The 20,177-nt window shown below is 40.3% G+C and overlaps 1 protein-coding gene across 1 annotated transcript in view; it reads left to right on the top strand.

The window, feature by feature from the left end:
- Positions 1-20,177, top strand: part of Actr2 (actin related protein 2) — a 47,315-nt gene that overhangs the window by 16,700 nt on the left and 10,438 nt on the right. The window contains exons 2-6 of the mRNA XM_008852492.3: positions 428-538; positions 7,545-7,760; positions 11,262-11,334; positions 16,070-16,206; positions 18,765-18,914. Of these exons, the coding sequence (XP_008850714.1) occupies positions 428-538; positions 7,545-7,760; positions 11,262-11,334; positions 16,070-16,206; positions 18,765-18,914 (687 nt within the window). The remainder of the gene's footprint in view (positions 1-427; positions 539-7,544; positions 7,761-11,261; positions 11,335-16,069; positions 16,207-18,764; positions 18,915-20,177) is intronic.

Raw genomic sequence — 20,177 nt, forward strand, 5'->3', positions numbered from 1 at the left:
CTGTAGCCCCAGCTGTCCTGGAACTCGCTATGTAGACCAGGCTGGCCTTGAACTCACAGAGATCCGCCTGCCTCTGCCTCTCGAGTTCTGGGATTAAAGGCGTGTGCCACCTCGCCCAGCTTAAAAAGTATTTTATTTAGTATTTTTATTTTATGTGTATGAGTGCTAGTCCTGCATGTGTTCCTAAGTGTACCTGTGTCGTGCAGTGCCCTCGGAGGTCAGAAGAGGATGTCAGATCCCTGGAGCTGGAGTTATGAATGGTTGTTAGCTGTCACATGGGTGCTAGGAATCAAACCACCTCAGTCCTCTGCAAGAGCAACCAGTGGTTTTTACTGCTGAGCTATCTCTCTAGTCCCTCTAGATTCTGTTTTTAAGTAACTATAGTAAATACCTGCATACTAACTCACTTTTTACTATTTTCTTCCAGTTTGTGAAGTGTGGATATGCAGGGTCTAACTTTCCAGAACACATCTTCCCAGCTTTGGTTGGACGACCTATTATCAGATCAACCACCAAAGTGGGAAACATTGAAATCAAGGTAATGTTTTATTTCATGTTAAATGGCAATGGGGACATATATGGTGATTATTGAATTAAGTAATTATGAAGTACAGTGCCAGGAAAAACAAAGGGCAAACAGGATTTCTCATAATGTTAATTTCTATCAACAACTCAACAAAGGCAAAACCTTGAAGCTTATTTCATCTGATTTTGTAGATGTGTGGCTTGATGCCGTTACTATCTGGGGTGTCAGATTTAAACTTTTTACATTGATACAAAACACTTGAATTCCTATTGCATAATTTAATTTGAAAAAGAAAGGCTGGTAATTTTATGTCTTGTGTATTTTTCATTATATCTTAGTGTCTCTTGGAGACACTTAGGCTTTTTTCTCCATATTTTCTTAGGGTGTTCTACTTTTTTAATATAGTCAGTCAGGAAAAACAGGAATGTAGATCTCCATGGTTCCTCTTTTCAGTATTACATTTGATTTCCACACTGTATTGAAGCAAGCTGTGCAGATCTTTGTTTGGTCTTGCACTGTTACCTTACCATGAGGGCAGAGGAGGGAAAGTTTGCATTACTTAATGATAGCCAAAGTACTTTACATGAGAGTCCTACATTAAGCACGGTAATTTTTCTCCCACAGAATTAGAAATCAAGCAGGAGTTAAATTATTTTAAAAGGGAGGGAGGGAGGGAGGGAGAGAGAGAGAGAGAGAGAACAGTTGAAAGATCATCAATTGACTTTACATTCTTCAGGTGGCAGAGACCAAATTATCCAAAATGCAGTGGGCTCTCTCAGTGTTTTTTTTTTTTTTTTTTTTCTGGAATAAGCCAGCATTGTTGGTCCTGTCGGGACAGCCTTTGGCAAGACTTCAGTGAACTGTTATCTTGTGAGTCATCTGAAGGCCAGATCAGGGTGTACATCTTTGGGACATTGTTTGAGATACCTAGAAAGGTACCAATGGGTGATAGAAATTTGCTGCTAGGTCTCTACTGTGGAGGCTGGAGAATTGAGTCACAGAGATGGAGCTTAGGTTCTGTGTTAGTTTTAAAACCTTAAATGTAAATTCTGGTCTCTGCTAGGTTAAAAAAACTAAACTGGTAAACTCAGTATAAGACTTTAAGAAAAGGTCTTCCAAGGAAAATTTATGGAATTCCTTATTCACTTTTTATGAACTTTTATTCTGATTGAATTCCATTTTAAATGAATATCAACTTGAAGTTTAGCCAGTAAGTGATAGCCAGTTTGTGATAAGGACAAACTACTGTTTAGAAGTAATACATTTTATTTGATGTCTGGCTGTAAAAATTTTTATGGATGGTAAAATTTTTGAGGCTTATAGAAATACCATGTTTAGCCGTTTTTATTTTCCAACATAGACACACAAAAACCCCTCATTTCTTCACACTCCCTTTCTTGCTTTTTAATGCCAAGTAATAGGAATCAGAGTGGCGACTTTTCTTGTGGGAAGATTTTTTTTAAGGGGAATGCCCAGTAGCATTTGCTACGGGTTTGTCATTCTGTGTTCTGTTGGCTCAGTTCTTTTCACTGTGCTGTCTTAACCCTTTCAGGTTAAATTGTTTTTCCTTTCACCTGAATACTAGAGCTTGGACACACAACCCTGAACTATCTAACTGTGCTTGCTCAGCCTTTGCTGTTATCACTTATTTTCCTTAATTGAGTTCTTAAATTCAGTAATGAATTTGACGTTTTGGAATTCCTGTGCTTAGTGAATTGACTTACACTTTTATGTCTTGTTAGCTAAAATGTGATGGTAGGCTAAAACAATGGAAATGTAAATCATCTCGTTATTTTCATTTTGGAATAACTGTCCAGGTTAATTTGGCCCTGATTATTAACTCCATTAAAATATAGTAGTACTGCATCTGACCTCAACCTAATTTGTCTCTGTTGCTTGTATGTTTAAAAATTTCAGTGAGGATTTTATTTAGGCCTTTCTGACTCTTACTTCTACCTTCTCTCTCTTCACCTTTCTTGACCTGTTGAAGTAGAATAACAAAAAGATGGTAAGTGAGGTCACACATGCTCTCTGTTTGTTTTCTACTTTTGCTTGGTGGGACAGTAGTTGTTGTTTTGTGTCCCTTTAGTATTGGGGAGGGGGATTCCATGTTTTTATTTTAAGTGCTTTAATTTTTAACCTTTTTCATTGCTTCAGTTTGGTAGCAACTAATAAAGTCCTATACCTTCCTGATTGCATACAATAGATCAAACAAGAACTAATTACTAACATAGTCTTGAATTGTTTTCCTTGTAGATTAATGTTACAATTAAAATGGAATGTGCTGTATATAATATTAGAAATGAAGTAGCTTTATGTAGGATGTATGTGATACAGAAAATGGGGGTAAAGTTACATTTGGACATACTCACTTTATTGACTGGTGTTATACACTGCCATATTCTATGTATATATTCGCAGCCAGTGTGCTGTCATATATGTATTTAGTAAACTGAGTAAAGTTTTAATATGCAAATGAATCATAAATTTAAAAAGTAATGAAAGAGAACCTGTTTCCATGTCATCTTTATTGATGAGATTTGACATCTGAGAATAAATTTTTTTAAAAAGATAAAATACCTATAAGGATTTTCCCCGAAATCAAAGAAGAAAAAGGCCCCTCCACCCCTTAAGAAAATACCATTCTGTGGTCTCTCTTTTCAGTTAGAGGCTTGCTGGGCCTATCCCAGACATTTGACTCTTGTTACTACATTTTTCTGTAATAGACTTGTTTTGTTTTGTTAGACAGGATCTCACTTTGTATCTCCAGCTGGCCTGGAACTTGCTATGTAGCCCAGGCTGGCCTCAAAGTCACAGAGCTCTGCCTCTGCCTCCTGAGTTTGTGATAATCTTGAGAGTGGAAATTCTTAAATTTTTCCTAAATTAGCTGGACGTGGTGGTGCACTCAGGAGGCAGGGGCAAGTGCAGGATCTCTGTGAGATTGAGGCCAGCCTGGTCTGCATAGTAAGTGCTAGGCCAGCTGGGCCTACAGGGAGACCCTGTCTCAACAAAAGACCCCCCCCCCAAAAAAAATCCTGAATTTATGAGAGCTGAAATACTAAAAATGTTTCTAGAAAGGGTGTGTTTAAGGTTGTATTGTGTTAAAAGCTTGTGGTTGTTTTTGTTTTCTAATTCAAAGTGACATTGTTCAAAATCATTCTTGGCAAATATAGTAGTCTATACTGTATAAATGTGTTTGAAACAGTGTCACAGTTTCTGTGGTTTTTCAAGTAGTAGGTGATGGTTTAGACTTCAAGTTCAGTGGTGGGGTAATAATAAGAAATTGAGGCTGCTTTGATCACTTACAGTGTGGTTTTGAGGGAATAAGGGGAAATTACTTAAGATTCTTAGCTTTTGTTTTATTTTTTGTTTTTGCCTTTTTTTTTTTTTTTTTCCCTAGCTCACCTGGAACTCCCTGTGTAGACCAGGCTGTCCCTGGATTCACAGATACCTGTCTGCCTCTACCTCCCAAGTCAAGGGTTAAAAGCATATACCACCAAGCATGTCAGTAGTTTCTTGTCTTTTGTCTTAAGACAAAATCTCATATATCCCAAATTGGCCTCAAACTTACTGTGTAACTGAGTATGACTTATAATTCTCCTGCCTCTACTAAGATTACAGATTTGTGCCATGCTAGAAATGGAACCCAGGGCTTCTTGCATGCTAGGCAAGTACTATACCAACTGAGCCATATCCCTGGCTTGTTACGTGTATGAATATATTGCCTGCATGTGTGTAAGTGCACTCATGTTGTTCAGTGCCCACAGAGGCCAGAAGGCCTTGGATCCTCTGAAACTGGAGTCACAGACGTTGTTAGCCACCATGTGTATGCTGGGAATTGAACCCGGGTCCTCTGCAAGAGCAGCTGATATTAACTGTTGAGCCGTCTCTCCAGCCCCTTGTTCTAGGTTTTTAAAAAACTTCTTAGCTATAGAAAACATTTTTCAAAGACGTTAACACTTCTTCCATTATATTTTTATTTATTATTTTGGTTTTTTATATTTTGGTTTATTTTTATTCCATATGTATGAGTGTTTTGCCTATATGTAAGTGCACCCATGTTGTGCATTGCCCATGGAAGCCAGAAGAGTGTGTCAAATCCCCTGGACCTGGCGTTATGGACGATTGTTAGCTGTCATGTGGGTGCTGGGAACTGAACTTGGGTCCTCTGCAAGCCATCTCCCCAGCCCCCTATTTTTATTTTTTGAGACAGGGTTTCCCTGTAGCCCTAACTGGCATGGAGCTTGCTATTGAGCCCAGGCTGGCCTTGATCTCACAGAGGTTAACCTGCCTCTGTCTCCCAAGTGCTGGGACTAAAGGCATGCACCACACCCAGGTTTTCTTCTGTTTTAAATGTATGTTTTGTACAGAGGAAACTAAGGATGATCCGTGTCCAATATCCGTTTTAGTTAATTCTTTGTAGTACCTGTGGTCCTAAAAGTAGATGCATGAGACTTTTACTCTCCGTTGACAGTGTCAGGCATATGTAAACCCCTGTTCTTATGAGGGATAAAAAGTAAGTATTCTGTTGAAATTACATCATACTCTAAATTGGTTGGATAGTGATTATATAGACCAACTAATTATCTAAATCAGTTATCTTATACTGTACAGGGAAAGATACGTTTATTATAGAAGGTAGTAAATAATTTAGTATTAAATTATACTTGTTAATCAATTAACACTACATACATGCATGAAAATGTTGTAATGAAGCCAATAATTAATATATGCTAATAAAAGACATTAAAGTAAAAATATTATACTTGTTAATGGCCCAAAGTAGCATATATGTTGACAGGTATAGATTTCATCCTTCTTTAAGCAGTGTTGAGAATACTACTCCTATGTTAAATGGGTTTCACAGAATCTGTACACATATCACCTAGACTCCTATATCAACATCTGTTCTGACTTATTACACACCTTGCAAACAGTTAGCCAGAGTCTACAAGTGCAGGTCTTTTTAGCTTTGCATATTCTTCCTGAAGATTCTAAATAGTAGTTAAGAAATTTGAGTCTCCCTATGCTCTGTTAGCAAGCCCAATAAACGAGTTAGGATTTAAAAAAAAAAACAGAGCTAATGGAAACCATTATTCTACCAAAGTTGATCCCATTTTGGCAAATCCTTTGGTTTCCTTCCTTCCTTCCTTCCTTCCTTCCTTCCTTCCTTCCTTCCTTCCTTCCTTCCTTTTCTTTTCTTTCTTTCTTTCTTTCTTTCTTTCTTTCTTTCTTTCTTTCTTTCTTTCTTTCTTTCTTTCTTTCTTTCTTTCTTTTCCTGTCTTTTTGAGACAGGGTCTCCCTGTAGCCCCAGGTGGCCTGGAACTCACTATGTGGACCAGGCTGGCCTTGAACTCCTGGAGATCTGCCTGGCTCTGCCTCCTAAATGCTGGGATTGAAGATATGGGCCACCATGCATGGCTTTGGTCTTTGATTTCTTATCCCTACTTTTCCACCCTTAAACTTCATTGTATTTATATTTTTATGTAACCTGCTTAAAGTTATTTCTGGAAAAATATGTTTAAAATTGTCTCTCTTTGGAATAATAAAAATATTCTAAAATTTTTAAAAATTGAAAAAAGAAATAACATAGATTTAATTCACACATACAGAAAATTGAGTCTTAAAGTTTTAGGGAGGTGGCTGGAGAGATAACAGTGGTTAAGAGCACTGACTGCTCTTGCTGAGGACCTGGGTTCGGTTCCCAGCACCCACATGATGGCTAACAATGGTCTGTAACTCCAGTTCCAGGGCATCTGACACCCTCTTCTGACCTCTTTGGGCATTGCATGTATGGATACACTTAAACATCCATGCAAGCAAAACACTTGTACACATAAAATAAAAATAAATGAAAAAAACTTTTTTTAGTTTTGAGGAAATTAATTCTATAAAGTTTTAGTGAACTTTGTTTCCCTGTTTTGATGTTGCTGTCAGTGGATTATCCAGAAATCTGGTTTTTGATAGGTTCCTCATTCTGATTTTTTTCAAAGTTAAAACTCAGACTTTTCTGGGGAGTTGCTAGTTTTTTGTTGTTTTTCCCTTGGTGCTGCAGCCTGAATATAGGGCCTCATACATGCTAGACCAGCATTCTACCACTGAGCTGTAAATCCCGCCCTAAAGTTTATAGTCTTCAGAGCTCCATTTTACATCATCTCATGTTAATTTTGCTGCTTCTTTTCTTCATTTCTCCATAATTTGGACTGTCAAATAGTAGCTATTTCTGATACTATTTTTTTTACCAAATTCATAAAGAAACTGGTATTATTTAATGTCTAGCTCACCTAATTCTAAACATTATTAAATATTAGAATATCATTTACCTTGTTATGTATACAAAGTTCGATTATATTTTTCAATGTGGGTTATTTTAAATATGCTCTCACTGGAGACAAGAGTCTTGTGAGTATTGTGCTTCATAAAAGATAGCGTCAATTTCAAATATTACACCTTAAGTTCAAAAATTTTTGCTCATGGGGTAATTTTTAAAGGAGCTCTTCTGAGACACAAAGACATTTGTGAAATCTGTATTAATTGGTGCATATATGTGCATTATAGAGTAATGAAGAATCATTTTGTTTTTCACATCTGCATTTATATAAATCACTTTCATATTTAGTACAAAGAAATGTGCTTGCATGCATTGAGCATTTTCAGGTTTCCCCCATGTGCTATTTCACATATCATAGGACTTCATTTTTAGATGAAACGTCATATAAAACCCTTTAAAATATGAGAATATGGGGATTATTTGTGCTAATGCTCTTCTTTTGGAAATATATGTGTTGAAGGTAAGGTCAATGTTTATTGATTTAAACACAAGTACATAAAATATCAAGCTTTATAAGATATTCATGAAAGAAAATATTTTTAACTTTGAAATAAAATCTTGATCTGAGAGTCCCAGAAAGTTTAAAATTTAATTATCCCCAAGCTTTCTTAAATAATGAGAATATAATTTTCTAAAGCTGCTTTATGTAAAACTTTGTTTTAAAGTTTTCATGTTACCATTTTCTAGGATCTTATGGTTGGTGATGAGGCCAGCGAGTTGCGCTCAATGTTAGAAGTTAACTACCCAATGGAGAATGGCATAGTACGAAATTGGGATGACATGAAACACCTGTGGGACTATACATTTGGACCAGAGAAACTCAACATAGACACCAGGAACTGCAAAATTTTACTCACAGAACCTCCCATGAACCCAACCAAAAACAGAGAGAAGATTGTAGAGGTGAGTTTTTGGTTTGGGTCTGTGTGGGGGTGTTGGTATGGGTATGGTGGTTGTTTTTTGTTTTGTTTTGGTTTTTTGAGACAGGATCTCCTTGTAATCCCAGCTGGCCTGGAACTTGCTATGGTAGACTAGGCTGGCCTCGATCTCACAGAGCTCTCTGCCTGCCTCTGCCTCCCAAGTGCTGAGATTAAAGGCATGCACAACCACACCTTACTAGAGATAAGTTTTTGATGGGACAGATATTCTTGTGTCTTTGTAAATACATTGTTTAATCAAAATTATTATTATTATTATTATTGCTACTGCTAAGGATAAAGGGATTTCATTTACTACAGATTGAGGGTTGCTAATCTGAAACTTTTTGAGCATTTTTATGATCATGAGGTTTCAGATTCTAGAACATTCTAGATTGTAGATTTTTGGATAAGGGTACTCCACTGGTAAATTGCAAATATTCCAAAAATCTAAAACACTCTAAAATCAGAACTATCTCTAGTCCCAAGTATTTTGGGTAATATGTATGCTAGTCATTCTAAATAGGGCATATTAGCAAACAAACCAGTATCCTGCTGTCATGAAGTTGTATTTTAGTAGGTGAGAACATCCCTTTCCCCACAAAAATCCCTAAGTGATTAAGTTAAATAGCTTTTTAGAAGGTAGTAAATCTGAGGAGAAAATTGCTGAATAAGGGTAGTAGGAAGTTACCTAGGTTGTGGTAGTGAGTCTCCATGTGAAAATAAACTTTAAACAAAGACAGAGTGAGGAAGTTGCTCAGCTTGGAAGACAAAAGAGCACTCCAGGCACCAGTGACGTGAGCATTCTAGAGAAAGCAGGGAAGCCAGTGTGCCTAAAGGTGTGGTTGAAGGGAGAACTCAGGAAGTAAGATCTGAATAGCAGTAGTATCTTCTTGACCCCAATAGGAAGTTGGACTTTTTCTCTGGGTGAGATGAAGAGCTGCTACAACAAAGAGTTATGCTCTGGCTATCGTGTTGTGAGTGCATACAAGGGAGGGGGTGAAAGAGAGACCGGTTTGGAGACTTAGGGTTATTTAGATAAAAAGAAAATGATGGTTAGTATTGGGTAGCAGTAGAAGTGTGAGAAGTGACAAGGTTGGGGTCTGTTTGGAGGCGGTCCAAAGAGCTTTTCTTTGGTTTAAATATGGATGATAAAGGATAGTCAGGAAAGCTTTGGTTTGTGTGAATGAGGAGATGGGAAAAATCTGAGAAAAGTAAAACAGTATTTAAGCTCAGTGATTGTGAATTTAGTTTGGGGCATGTTAAAGTTTGATGTTCCCATTAGAGATCCAAGTGGAAATCAATAAAAAAAAGTTTGGGCGTGGTGGCGCACGCCTTTAATCCCAGCACTTGGGAGGCAGAGGCAGGTGGATCTCTGTGAGTTCGGGGCCAGCCTGGTCTACACATAGTTCAGGCCAGCTGGGGCTACAGGGAAACCCTATCTCAAAAAGACCAAAAAAAAAGGCTTGGGACTTGAGATAAAAACTTTGAGGTCCTCAGAACATACATGATACTTTCACCAAGGATGTGAGAGGAGATAGCAGGGAAAAGGCCAGCGACCAGAGAGAGGAGCAAGCAGAAGGTACTGCGATGTCTAACACGGTGTAAGCAGTTACATAGGAGAGAGGGAGCAGGGCAGCTTCAGCCCTGATAGTTTAAAGTCTTTTTAAACTTATTTTTTGTGTATAAGTGTTTTGCCTGCATGTATCTAAGTACCCATGTCATGCAATACCTGAGGAGGCCAGAAGAGGGTACCCTGGAACTACAGTTGTGAGCCACTTGTCTCTTCTGGGAGCTGAACCTGGATCTCTCTGCCAGTGCTCTTGACTGCTAAGCCGAGTCTCCAGCCCCCAGCCCTGATAGTTTAGATGATGGTTTCTCAGGGCTCTTTTGTTTTGCTGGCCTGTGCATACATAGCAACATTGCTACAACTACCAGTTGGAACCACAAGTTTTGATGAGTATATATTCTAGAGTTTTAAAATTAAAAGTCTATATAGTTCTCATTGTAGTCAATTGTTAAATATCTAGATAGAGAGACAACACTGCTAGTCAAACAGTGCTCACTATGGATAACCAAAAGATTTTCTCAGCTAATCTGCCTGCTGAGCATGAATGTGGATGTGACCAGAGGGGCTCAAGGAAATGTCTCCTGCCTCCAGTGTAATTGAGGGTGAGGCAGAGTTACTACCTGGGCTCAGGTAGAAGCAGTGAGCTGGGTAGCTAAGCAGGCTCTACATCTGTCAACTTAATAACTATTGGTTTTTGTCTCTCCCTCATTTTACCATTCATTCATTCTAGTACTAGAAATCAGACTCAGTCTCCTTTATGTTAGCAAGAACTCTTCTAATGAATTACACCTCCAGCCCCATTTCTTTTCTTTTTTAAAATGTGTTTTAATTTTGTATGTGTGCATGTTTTACCTGCATGTGTATAAATGACCCATTTCTTGCGATGCCCCTGGAGGCCAGAAGAGGGTGTCCGATCCTCTAGAACTGGAACTACAGAGGGTTGCTAGCCACTGTGTGTATGCTGGGAAGTAAACCCAGGTCTTCCGCAAGAACAACCAGTGCTCTTAACCACTGAGCCATCTCTCTAGGTCCTCCCTGCCCCACACCCAGCCCTATTTCTTTTATTATTTATTTGTTTTTAACTGCTAGGGCTAGAGCCAGTCTTGATCCAGGTTGGGGGACATGGGTAGGAGACATAGTAGTTAGGTAGATATATTTTTTTCCACACACAGGAGTATCACAGTATGCACATGGAGATCAAAGGACAGCTTGCAAGGAGTTAGTTCTATACCTTATGGGTCCTAAGACTCAAACTCAGGTTTTTAGGCTTGGCAGCAAATGCCTTAACTGGCTGAGCCATCTTGCTAGCCCCAAGCAGATACTTCTTTAAAGGATATCAATTAAGGATATTTTTGTATGAAACATTCCCTTTTTAAAAAAAAATTTATTATTGTTGTTGTTGTTTTACATGTATGAGTGTATTGCCTGCATGTGTGTGAGTGGACCTGTGTTGTGCAATGCCTGTAGAGGTCAGAATAGGGCGTCGGATCCCCTGGAACTGGAGTTACAGGTGGTTGTTGGCTACCATGTGGGTGCTAGGAATCAACACGGGGTCCTCTGTAAGACTAGTTGGTGCACTTAACTGCTGAGCCATCTCTCCAGCCCCCTGAAACGTTCTTTTATATTGACTCAATAATTTTGCTTTGTAGCCCATACCAAACGCCTGGAGACTCAGGAGTGTATATATCTGTGCGTGCGTGCGTGCGTGTATGTGTGTCCAAAGCCTAGTTCTAATAATTGGAATCAGAGAGACTATTATAGAGGCAAGAACTGGTTAGAATGGATGTCTCCTCAGGGTCCTTTGATGCGATCTTGATGTACCATGTGAGCATGAAGTATATAAATGTGTTTTATGTAACTTTGTATGTAAACCACCTTCCTTTTTTTTTTTTTTTTTTTTCCTTCTTTCCATTTCAGGTAATGTTTGAAACTTACCAGTTTTCTGGTGTGTATGTAGCCATCCAGGCAGTGCTGACTTTGTATGCTCAAGGTAAGCAATGCTTAACTCTTAGGAAGATGAATTCAGCCAACACGAAATACATTTTATACTGCAGAAATTTAATTTGTTGTAAATTACAAATCTAAGAAAAACCCATTATTTCTATAATACCATAATACTGTACTTGAAAACTTTCTACAGTTTGTGTGTGTGTCTGTGTGTCTGTGTCTGTGTCTGTTTGGTATATGCATGTGTGTGCAGGTATACATACCTGTAGAGGCCAGAGGTTGACATCAGTATCTTTCTCAATCATTCTCTACCTCATTTTTGAGACAAGGTCTCATTAGTTGACCTGGATTTCACTGATTGACTAGACTAAGCCTCTGGGATGCTCCTGTCTCCACCTCCCAACCTAGGGAGTACAGGTGTGAGCTGCCACACCTGGTTTTATGTAGTTCTGGGGATCTTGACCCAGGTCCTCCTGTGTGTGAACAGCAAGCACTATAGCTACCTTCCCAGCCCACCTCGCACAGTTTCTATTTCTTGTCAAGTAAATGCCATATACATTTTATTGAAGAATTATTGAATTATTAAAGATTTAAGCTAAAAGTGAAATCAGTTTTTTAAAAAATGGGTTTTTTTAAGCTGTTTTAAATTTGTATGTATCTTAGTTTGCTTTCTTGTTGCTGTGATAAAACACTGATCAAAAGCAATTTGGGGAGCTGGAGAGATGGCTCAGCAGTTAAGAGCACTGACTGCTCTTACAGAGGACCAGGGATCAATTCCCAGCACCCATATGGCAGCTATGAACCGTCCTTAACTCCAGTTCCAGGGGAATCCGACACGCTCTTCTGACCTCCGAGGCATTGCACGACACGGGTGCACTCACATACATACAGGCAATACACTCATACACATAAAATAAAAATAATAAAAAACATTTTTTTTAAAAAATCAACTTGGGATGGGTATTTCAGTTTACAACTCAAAATTTACAGTCCATCACTAAGGGAAATTGGGACAGAAACTGAATGAAGCAGGAGCCTGGAAGCAGGAACTGAAGCAGAGGCCACAGAGGAGCCCTGTGTAATCACTTGCTTTCTCTAGCTTACCCAGTTTACTTTTAAATTATTTGTTTGTTTGTTGGTTGGTTGGTTGGTTGATTGATTGATTGATTGATTGATTGATTAATGGTCTTTTTGAGACAGGGTTTTCCTGTAGCCTAGCTGGCCTGGGATTCATTATGTAGACCAGGCTGACCTTGATCTCACAGAGGTCCACGTGCCTCTACCTCCCAAGTGTTTGGATTAAAGGTGTGCGACACTATGTGCTGCCAGTTTGCTTGCTTACATAATCCAGGACCTGCCTGCCCGGGGGTGATACTGCCTACAGTGGTCTGGGCCCTTGAGGCCACATTAATCAAGAATCAGAAAAATGCCTCATAGACTGCATGCCCACAGGACAATCTGTTGGAGGTAATTCCTCAGTTGAGCTTCCCTCTCCCAGGTGTGTCAAGTTGACAGGACTGGCCATCGCAGTATGCTTTTTATTTTATGTGTATGTGTGCACCCCTGTGGTTCAGTGCCTTGGAGTTAGAAGAAGGTATTGGATCCCCCTTGAACCTGGAATTGTTGGCTGCCATGTGGGTGCTGGGAATCAAACCCAGGTCCTCTACAAGAGCAGCCAGTGCTCTTAACTACTGAGCTTTTTTTTTTTTTTTTTTTTAAGTGGGTTATGGGGCTGGAGAGATGGCTCAGTGGTTAAGAGCACTGGCTGTTCTTGCAGAGGACCTGGGTTGGGTTCCCAGCAGCCACATGGGGGCTAAAAACTAACTCCAGTTCCAGGGGAATCTAACTTCCTCCTCTGACCTCTGCAGGAGCACATGGCTCACTTACATACATGCAGGCAAGACACTCATACACATAAAATGTAAATAAATTAAATTTTTTCAAGTTAAGTTATAGAGGCAGAGGCAGGTAAATCTCTGTAAGTTTGAGACCAGCCTAGTCTACATAGTCCAGCCAGGGCTATGTGGTTACACCCTGTCTCAAAAAAAAAGTTTATAGCTGACAAAATGGCTCAGTGGGTAAAGGAGCTTACCACACAAGCCCAGTGACCTAAGTTTGATCCCTGAAACTCCTGTAAAAGTGGACAGAGAATTTGTTCTCAGCCTACACATTTTTTTAAATTTTTTAAAAAAATTTTATCTGTTACTTTTATTTTATTTTATCTGTATGCATGTGGTGCGTGGATGTAGGTAAGTGCACCCATGTCATGCAGTGCCCTTGGAGGTCAGAAGAGGCTGTCGGATCTTCTGGGACTGGAGTTACGGACAGTTGTTAGCTGCCATGTGGGTGCTGGGATTCAAACCTGGGTCTTCTGCAAGAGCAGCCCGTGTTCTTAACCGCTGAGCCATCTCTTGAGCCCCAGCCTACACATTTTTTAAAGTTCTGGGGCTTTTGGTCTGCCCCACTCCCATTTTGGGGATTTTGAGATAGTATCTCATGTAGCCCAGGATGACCTTAGAACTTGTGATTTTCCTGTCTCTCGAGAGTAGGAATTATAGGCATTTACCACCATGCCTAGCTAGGAACAGCTTGTTTTTCCTCAGAATTAACTCAACATTTTACAAGCATTTTTACTTTAAAAGAAAAACCTAATCTTTATTTTTATTTCTCTGTGTGTGTGTGTGTGTGTGTGTGTGTGTGTGTGTGTGTGTGTGTGTGTGTGTATTTGGGAGTACATACCATGTGTACTGTGGAGGTCAGAGGACAACTTTGTGCAATCAGTTCTCATCTACCTTTCCACGGGTTCTGGGGACTGAATTCAGGTTGCCAGACTCGCCTCTGCAAACCTCTTTACCTGCTGAGCCATCTTGCCTAACCCTGTTTGTGTTTTTCAGTAGCACAGCCAAACTTTGTCAAGCATACCTCTAATCCAGCCTATAAACTCAGCTCAGGAGGCTGAGGAAGCACTGCCTCACCAACAGATAAATGTTTTCAGTGGCAAGCTAGAAACACGGCAGCTCCCTTGATCTTTTGTTGTTGTTGGAGGGGGCAGGGCTCAGGGTGTGGTCCTGGTGGATTCAACCTAGGGCCTTATGCAAACTAAGCTAGGCTAGCACTATCTCTGAGGTACCCTGCTAGGCTTTGCTCTTTCTTTTCAATTAATTAATTTATTTTTTGTCTTTTTGAGACAGGGTCTCCCTGTAGCCCCAGCTGTCCTGGAACTCACTATGTAGACCAGGCTGGCCTCAAACTCAAAGATCCTCCTGCCTCTGCCTCCCAAGTGCTAGGATTAAAGGCATGTGCCACCGTACCCAGCTATTTTTATTTTATGTATATGAGTGTTTGTCTGCATGTGTTTAAGTGCATTCATATTGTGCAGTGCCCATGGAGGTCAGAAAAGGGTGTTGAATTCCCCTAAAACTGGAGTTACAGATGGTGTTTTCCTGGTTTTTAAATGACTGAGCTGATACTTTGACGGATGAAATTTAATTGTTCTAAGATTTCTAGGTATCTGATAGCAGGCATTTCCCCAAGATAACAGTTTCTAATGTGCTGTGACAAAAATACCAACAGGTAAAGGATGAGAACAGTTCTGCGTGGCGCTCAGTTGAGAGCATGCCTGTTATGCTTGAGGCCAAGGGTTCAGTCCCCAGTACTTCAGCAGTTCCTGTAATCTCAGCCCTGGGGAGGTGGAGGCAGGAGAGGGTCAGAGTTCAAGATCATCTTTGGCCACATAGTGAGGCTAGCCTAGGCTACTTGAGACCCTATCTCAAAATTAAAGTAACTAGGGGTTGGAGAGATAGCTCAATGGTTAAGAGCACTGACTGCTCTTGGCAGAGGACCCGGGTTCGATTCCCAGCACCCACATGGCGGCTACAAACTGCCCTTAACTCCAGTTCCAGGGGAATCCGAAGCCCTCTTCTGATCTCTGCAGCATTGCACGACACGGGTGCGCTCACATTTATGCAGGCAATATACTCATACACATAAAATAAAAATAATGAAATATTAAAAAAATAAAGTAACTAGATAAATTTGTTTCTTTGTTTTATTTTGTTTTGTTTTGAGACACCTTCTCACCCTAAGGTCCATGTTGCCTTGTTTTCCTTGATTTTTAAGTTTTTGAAAAAGGTGACCTAGACTTACTGGTCATTTTACCTCAAGCCTCCTGAGAGCTCGTATTTCAGGCAATGAACTACCACACCCAATGAGATAATTTCAACAGACTCTCTTACCATCTTGTAGCTTTGTATAAGACATCTTTCACAGTTTTCATAAGCTATCCACTATGCTTTAAAAAATTGCACTTTAAGGGAATTCAGTGATTAAGTTGATTTGAGAAGTGCCTTGAGCTTAAGGAACATGTTTGTTGTATAGTTCTAATTCTCAGTCTTTCATCCAGGCCCTTGAAGAGACACATGCTTGAACTAAAAGGCTAACAGGAAAAAAACATGAGGGAACACACTTGACCACCTATGACTAGCAACAAACTATAGAATAGGTAAATAACAAATGCTGACTTCTCAACCTCTCTAGTTGGTTAGTTCTAGTTTGGCATTTCTACTGCATTTGAAACTTCCTTTTTTTGAGACAGGGTCTCCCTGTGGCCCCCAGCTGACCTGAAATTTGCTATGTAGACCAGGCTGGCCTCAATCTCACAGAGATCTACCTGCCTCTCCCTCCAGGCGTGTACCATCAGACGTGGCTTCATTTGAAACTTTCCAGCTTTGATTTTTCTGATTTGGCTTTTATTGAAAAACCTTCTCGTTTTTGTGCAGGTTTGTTAACTGGTGTCGTGGTGGACTCTGGAGATGGCGTGACTCACATTTGCCCTGTGTATGAAGGTTTTTCTCTGCCTCACCTTACTAGGAGGCTGGATATTGCTGGGAGGGACATTACCAGGTATCTCATCAAGGTAAGTGAAAGGAAAATACCATAGAAGCAGGTGGCTGTTGTTTTTGTCGTTTTTTTTCCACTGACCTAACACAAAAATCAGTGTCTACAAGAAATTCAGGAGCTAGAGAGATGGCTCAGCAGTTAAGAGCATATACTGTTCATCCAGAGGATCAGAGCTCAGTTCCTGGCTCCCAGGTCAGGTGACTCACAGACCCCCTTATAACTCTAGCTCCAGGGAATCTAATACCTTCTTCTGGTCTTCACAGGCACCTGTGTACACACACACACACACACACACACACACACACACACACACACACAAATGTTTTTAAACCACACCTTTAATGTCAGCACTGGGGAGGCAGAGGCATGTGGATCAAGGCGTGTTAGATCGAGGCCAGCCTGTTCTACATAGCGAGTTCTAGGTCGGCTGTGGCTACAGTGAGACCCTGCCTCAAAAAACACACAAAATTTTTAATCTTTAAAAAAAATTCAATGTGGGAGCAGAGAGGTTAACCTGGGTTTGGTTCCCAGCACCTACATGGTGGCTTCACAACCATTTATACCTCTAGTTCCAGGGGATCCAGTGCCCTCTTCAGGCACCAGGCACAAACATGATGCACATGTACATGTAGGCAAAATACTCATACACATAAAATCTTTAAAAATGTTTTCAGTGTGCAAGGATTCTAGCAAATTTTTCATCCTTCTAGAGGAAATCACCCAATGTATCTGTGTTCATACTACAATCCATATAAGGTTTCCACAGATACTCTGGTGGTAAGAATCCATTATTTGCTGCTATTAAGAAATGCTAGTTTTGCCTTAAATTGGGTGCATTGAGTCTTCACCTTGACATTGGGTTTCTTAGTCTCCTTTAGTGTAATCCCTGGCACGTGGGGAGATTAATGAGAACTACAATTCTAAGCCAAAACTTTGTCTCAGGTACCCAGCAGAGTTCCTTTATATGTGTGTGTATGTATGTATCTGTGTGAGTGTATGTGCAGGTGTCTGTGAGTGCTCACTGAGGCCTGAAGAAGGCGTCAGATCCTTTGGAATTGGAATTACAGGTTGTTGTAGGCTGCATAAGTGGGTGCTAGGATCCAAACTCCAGTCCTTATGATTGAGCAGCAAGTACTCTTAATGAATGAACCAGTGCTCTAGCCCAGTATACTTTTTTTTTTGATTAAAAAAGAATTTATGTTAATGTGTATGAGTGTTTTGCCTGTATGTATGTCCAGTACCCATGGAGGCCAGAAGAGAGTCAGATAGCTCTGACTTTTAAAAGTGTACTTTGGAAGCCAGAGAGATGGCTCAGCTTTTAAGAGCATTGGCTGCTCTTACAGAGGACCCAGGTTTGATTCCCAGCACCCACAGGTAGCTAACAACCTCTTTAACTGGAGTTCCAGGGAATCTGATGCCCTCTTCTGACCTTGTCAGGTGTTGGATGCATGTGATGCACTTATGTACATGTAGGCAAAACACTCCTATACATAAAGTAAATATTTAATTTCTTCTTGGTCTTTTTGAAACAGGGTCTCCCTGTAGGTAGACCAGGCTGGCCTTGAGCTCACAAGAGATTTGCCTGCCTCTGCCTCCCAAGTGCTGGGATTAAAGGTATGGGCCACCATGACCAGCTATAAAGTAAAATTTTTTAAAAAATTAAATCATGCCAGGCATGGTGGCACATGCCTTTAATCCCAACACTCAGGAGGCAGAAGCAGGCGGATCTGTGAGTTTTAGGCCAGCCTGGTCTACATAGTGAGTTCTGGAGCTACAGGGAGACCCTATCTCAAAAAGACAGAAAAAAAAAAAAAAAAAAAAGCTATCAAAAATTACTGCACAACAATATTTTTTTTAAAAAAATTACACTTATTTATTAGGTTGTGGGTCATGTGCCATGGTATACCTGTGGCAGTCAGAGGACAGCTTACAATATCTGGTTCTCTCTCACCATGTGGGTTGCGGGATGGAACCTAGGTGATCAGGCTTACCAGCAAGTGCCTTTACCTCCTGAACCATCTTGCCAGCCCATGAACAGTATTCTTTAAAAAGTGCCTGTTTATATTTAGTGAGGCATGGCAGTCCATGTTGTCCCAGCATTAGGAAGACCGAGTTTGAGGCCAGCCTGAAAAATATAGTAAAACCCTGCCTTAAAGAGAATTGGCTATAGCTTGTTTTGCCCATCTGTTTTTCATGAACTTATGTTGTTCTTTGTGACACTTCTTATGGAATATGAAGTGTAAATCTGTACTTCTGAAAAGCTCAGCAGGAGCTAAGGATACATTGTCCATTGTGTTTGTTACTGTGATGTGTTGTTATTTGTGCATGTGGGTGTAGTGATGTATATGCCAAGGCATGCGTGTAGAGGTCAGAGGGACAGCTTGGTGGACTTGGTTCTTTCCCTCATTTCGGTGGGTTCCAGGGATTGAACTCAAGTTGTCAGGCTCGCATGACAGGCACTTTTGCCTGCTGAGCCATCTCACCAGCCAGCAGGCATTTCAGTTTTGCACAGTGAACTTTCAGATGTGTTATAAGCTTACCGGGTTTTTTTTGTTTTTGTTTTTTTAATACCAGCTGCTGCTGTTACGAGGCTATGCCTTCAATCATTCTGCTGATTTTGAGACGGTTCGCATGATAAAGGAAAAACTGTGTTATGTGGGTTACAACATTGAGCAGGAGCAGAAACTGGCCTTAGAAACCACAGTGTTAGTTGAATCTTACACAGTAAGTATATTCAATGTAAAATACACATGTCGTCAAAAAATGGATATCCATGTTTATCAGTATTAGCATAAGGACTCCAGTGGAGTCAGGATTTTGCTTTGGTTTCGTTTTGCTTTTTTTGGTGCTGGGCCTGGAACCTAGGGCCTCATGCATGCTGAGCAGATGTTTTACTGCCAGTCAGTAGTTTTGGGTTGTTATTATGTTTTCATGGGACACACACACACACACACACACACATATCTTGCTACATTAAGATTCTGCGATTTAATCACTTGGGATGCCGAGTAATGCATATTAAGACAAGAATTAGGTTAGGAGATGATTAGATATAAGCTATTATTTTGAAATTCTAGCACCTGGGATATCCTTTCTCAGCATATTCTGCACACTGTGATATTCCTGGGCTGTTAATAAAGCTAGGAAAAGATGTAGAAACTCAGTACAGCTTGGCACGTTCGTGCATGCCTCTTGTCCCAGCTATGTGGAAGCTGTGGCAGGAGGATCAGTAGAGCCTAGGAGTTTAGGACCAGTCTGGGCAACAAGATAAATCCTGCATCTTGAAAAAAAGGGAGGAAGGACATTCAATATAGTATAAAAAGGTAATTCTGGAGTTTTTGAAAAATGTGATTCCTGGCCAGGCATGGTGCCACATGCCTTTAATCCCAGCATGGCAGAGGCAGGCAGATCTTTGTGAGTTCAAGGCCAGCCTGATCTACATAGTGAATTTCAGCCCAGCTGGGCTATAGGGAGACCCTGTCTCAGAAAGAGAGAACGAGTCTAGAGAGAGAGAAAGGGAAGGAAGGAATGAAGGAAGGAAGGAAGAAAAAAAGATTCCTTCTCACATACTTTAAACAAACATGGAGTCAGTGTTCTAAGGAATGTACTTTGTAATTTTTTTTTTTCCTTTTATGTGTATGAGTGTGTTGCCTGCATGTATGTAAGTTCACCTGTGGCATGTAGTGCCCGTAGAGGTCAGAAGAGGGCATTGGATTCCCCTGATACTAGAGTTACAGATAGTTGTTAACGACTATGTAGGTGCTGGAAACTGAGCCTGGTTCTTCTGCAAGAGCAGCAAGTACTCTTAACAGCTGAACCATCTCTCTAGCCCCTGTAAATTTTGTTATTTATAAATATGTTGTTAGTGTTGTTAATGTGAAGCTCATTTTGGTGCCTTAACTCCAGCATACATAAGAATTTTTTTTTTTTTTTTTTTGAGACAGGGTCACCTGTAGCTCTAGCTGTCCTGGAACTCACTATGTAGAC

The sequence above is a fragment of the Nannospalax galili genome, unplaced genomic scaffold (genome assembly GCF_000622305.1).
Source record: "Nannospalax galili isolate Female #2095 unplaced genomic scaffold, S.galili_v1.0 scaffold1650, whole genome shotgun sequence".
Taxonomy (NCBI): Eukaryota; Metazoa; Chordata; class Mammalia; order Rodentia; family Spalacidae; genus Nannospalax; species Nannospalax galili.